Source organism: Vicia villosa, linkage group LG3 (genome assembly GCF_029867415.1).
Source record: "Vicia villosa cultivar HV-30 ecotype Madison, WI linkage group LG3, Vvil1.0, whole genome shotgun sequence".
In the NCBI taxonomy this organism is placed as follows: domain Eukaryota; kingdom Viridiplantae; phylum Streptophyta; class Magnoliopsida; order Fabales; family Fabaceae; genus Vicia; species Vicia villosa.
In genome coordinates this window covers 90,604,097-90,605,548 of record NC_081182.1, presented here as the reverse complement: position 1 = coordinate 90,605,548, position 1,452 = coordinate 90,604,097, and the positions used below count along the sequence as shown (strand labels likewise).

At 31.5% G+C, this 1,452-nt stretch overlaps 1 protein-coding gene across 1 annotated transcript; it reads right to left on the bottom strand.

Annotated features, from left to right (window-relative positions):
* On the bottom strand, positions 1-645 carry LOC131658530 (agamous-like MADS-box protein AGL80). The gene has a single exon (XM_058927816.1). The coding sequence runs from the start codon at positions 643-645 to the stop codon at positions 1-3; it is 645 nt and encodes a 214-aa protein (XP_058783799.1).
* Positions 646-1,452: the final 807 nt, after the last annotated feature.

The following is a 1,452-nucleotide window of genomic DNA, read 5'->3' as shown; positions in this document are numbered from 1 at the left end:
TCATATCCATCCCAACCTACTCATCATTTCAATTTCATCATTATCAGGTGCGGTTGGTGGTGGCGGCGGTGGTGGTAATAGTGGCAGTGGTGGTGCCATGGGGAGTCGGACTTGGCTTTGAGCAGCCATGACTTGACTTTCGATTGGATTTTGGTGATTAATATTTTCACTATCACCGGATTCCTTCATTCTACCAATCTTCCTCAAATTATGATCAATCATGCAAGAAAGATTATTCAAATCACTCATTGACATATCGTTCTGCACGACCTTCCCAGCACTGAGACACTGAAACATCAGCATGGTTGTCTCTTTCTCTTTGTTATCTGCCCATTGCCTTTTAAGTTGCTTTTCAGCCTTCCCAATTCTTTGTTTCAGAAAACTCTCTTGATCCACCATTCTTCTGCTTTGATCATATTCAGGCGCTGCCTTGAATTTCGTAAGCACCTTTTCAACTCCCGACGGCGACGGCCAGATCTCAGGTTGAGGATCGTATGGGCCATAAATAATCGCACAAGCTTCTATATCGCAGAGGGTTGTTATTTCATCAACCTTCTTCATTAAACTCTTCTTCCTTTTATTGTATGTTAATTTCCTTGCCTTATCGTTCTCAATGAAAGCAAGTTTCACCATTTTTCTAGTCATGTTTTTGACAAGAAGAAGGTGAAAATCGATAGAGAAAAAGAAGTAAAGTTGAGGATTGGTGATTTTCGTTTTCTGAATAATGTGATGTATATATAGAGACCAAATTCGATATTCGTATATGTGCTTGTATATCAAGTACGTTTTGTGCTCTTGATTTTTCAATATATCATTGCTTATCAAAAAAAAAAAGTATGTGTGAATAGTTTTCCAACTGGCATTTTGCAACGGTAAAATGGCTCTTCATTTTTATTCCATCTATGTCCATATTTAAAATGAAAGCTTTAATGATATTTACTTTTTAACATTTGCAATATTTAAATAATGGTAGATACATGTATTTGTTAATTTTGAGTCAATAATATTATTAAGTAATACTTTAACTAATGGTAGGTTTTCCCAAAGTACATTGATTGTAATTTTATTTCCAATTTAATAAATTTGCTCTATGAAAAATGCATTTTTAACTGCTTTAAATTGTCTGAAGAAGAAAGGGCAAATATCATGTAGGCTTCCTACTTTTTTTTTTCTATTGACCAAATATATATAATTAAGTCCTATTCAGTAAGTTTAAGTTGGAAATTTTTAAAATCTACAAATATTTTTTATTTAATACATTGTGCTTTACCTATCATATTTTAAAAATTTTACCTTAACTTTTTATTTTATTTAAATTTCAAATATTTTTATAATATCCATTTTAAGAATATTTATTTGATTCTTATTTTACACTTTTGATTTATGGAATCAAATTATTTGATTTTATATAACATAGAATCCTTTTCTATATATACTTTTAAGACTTGAACA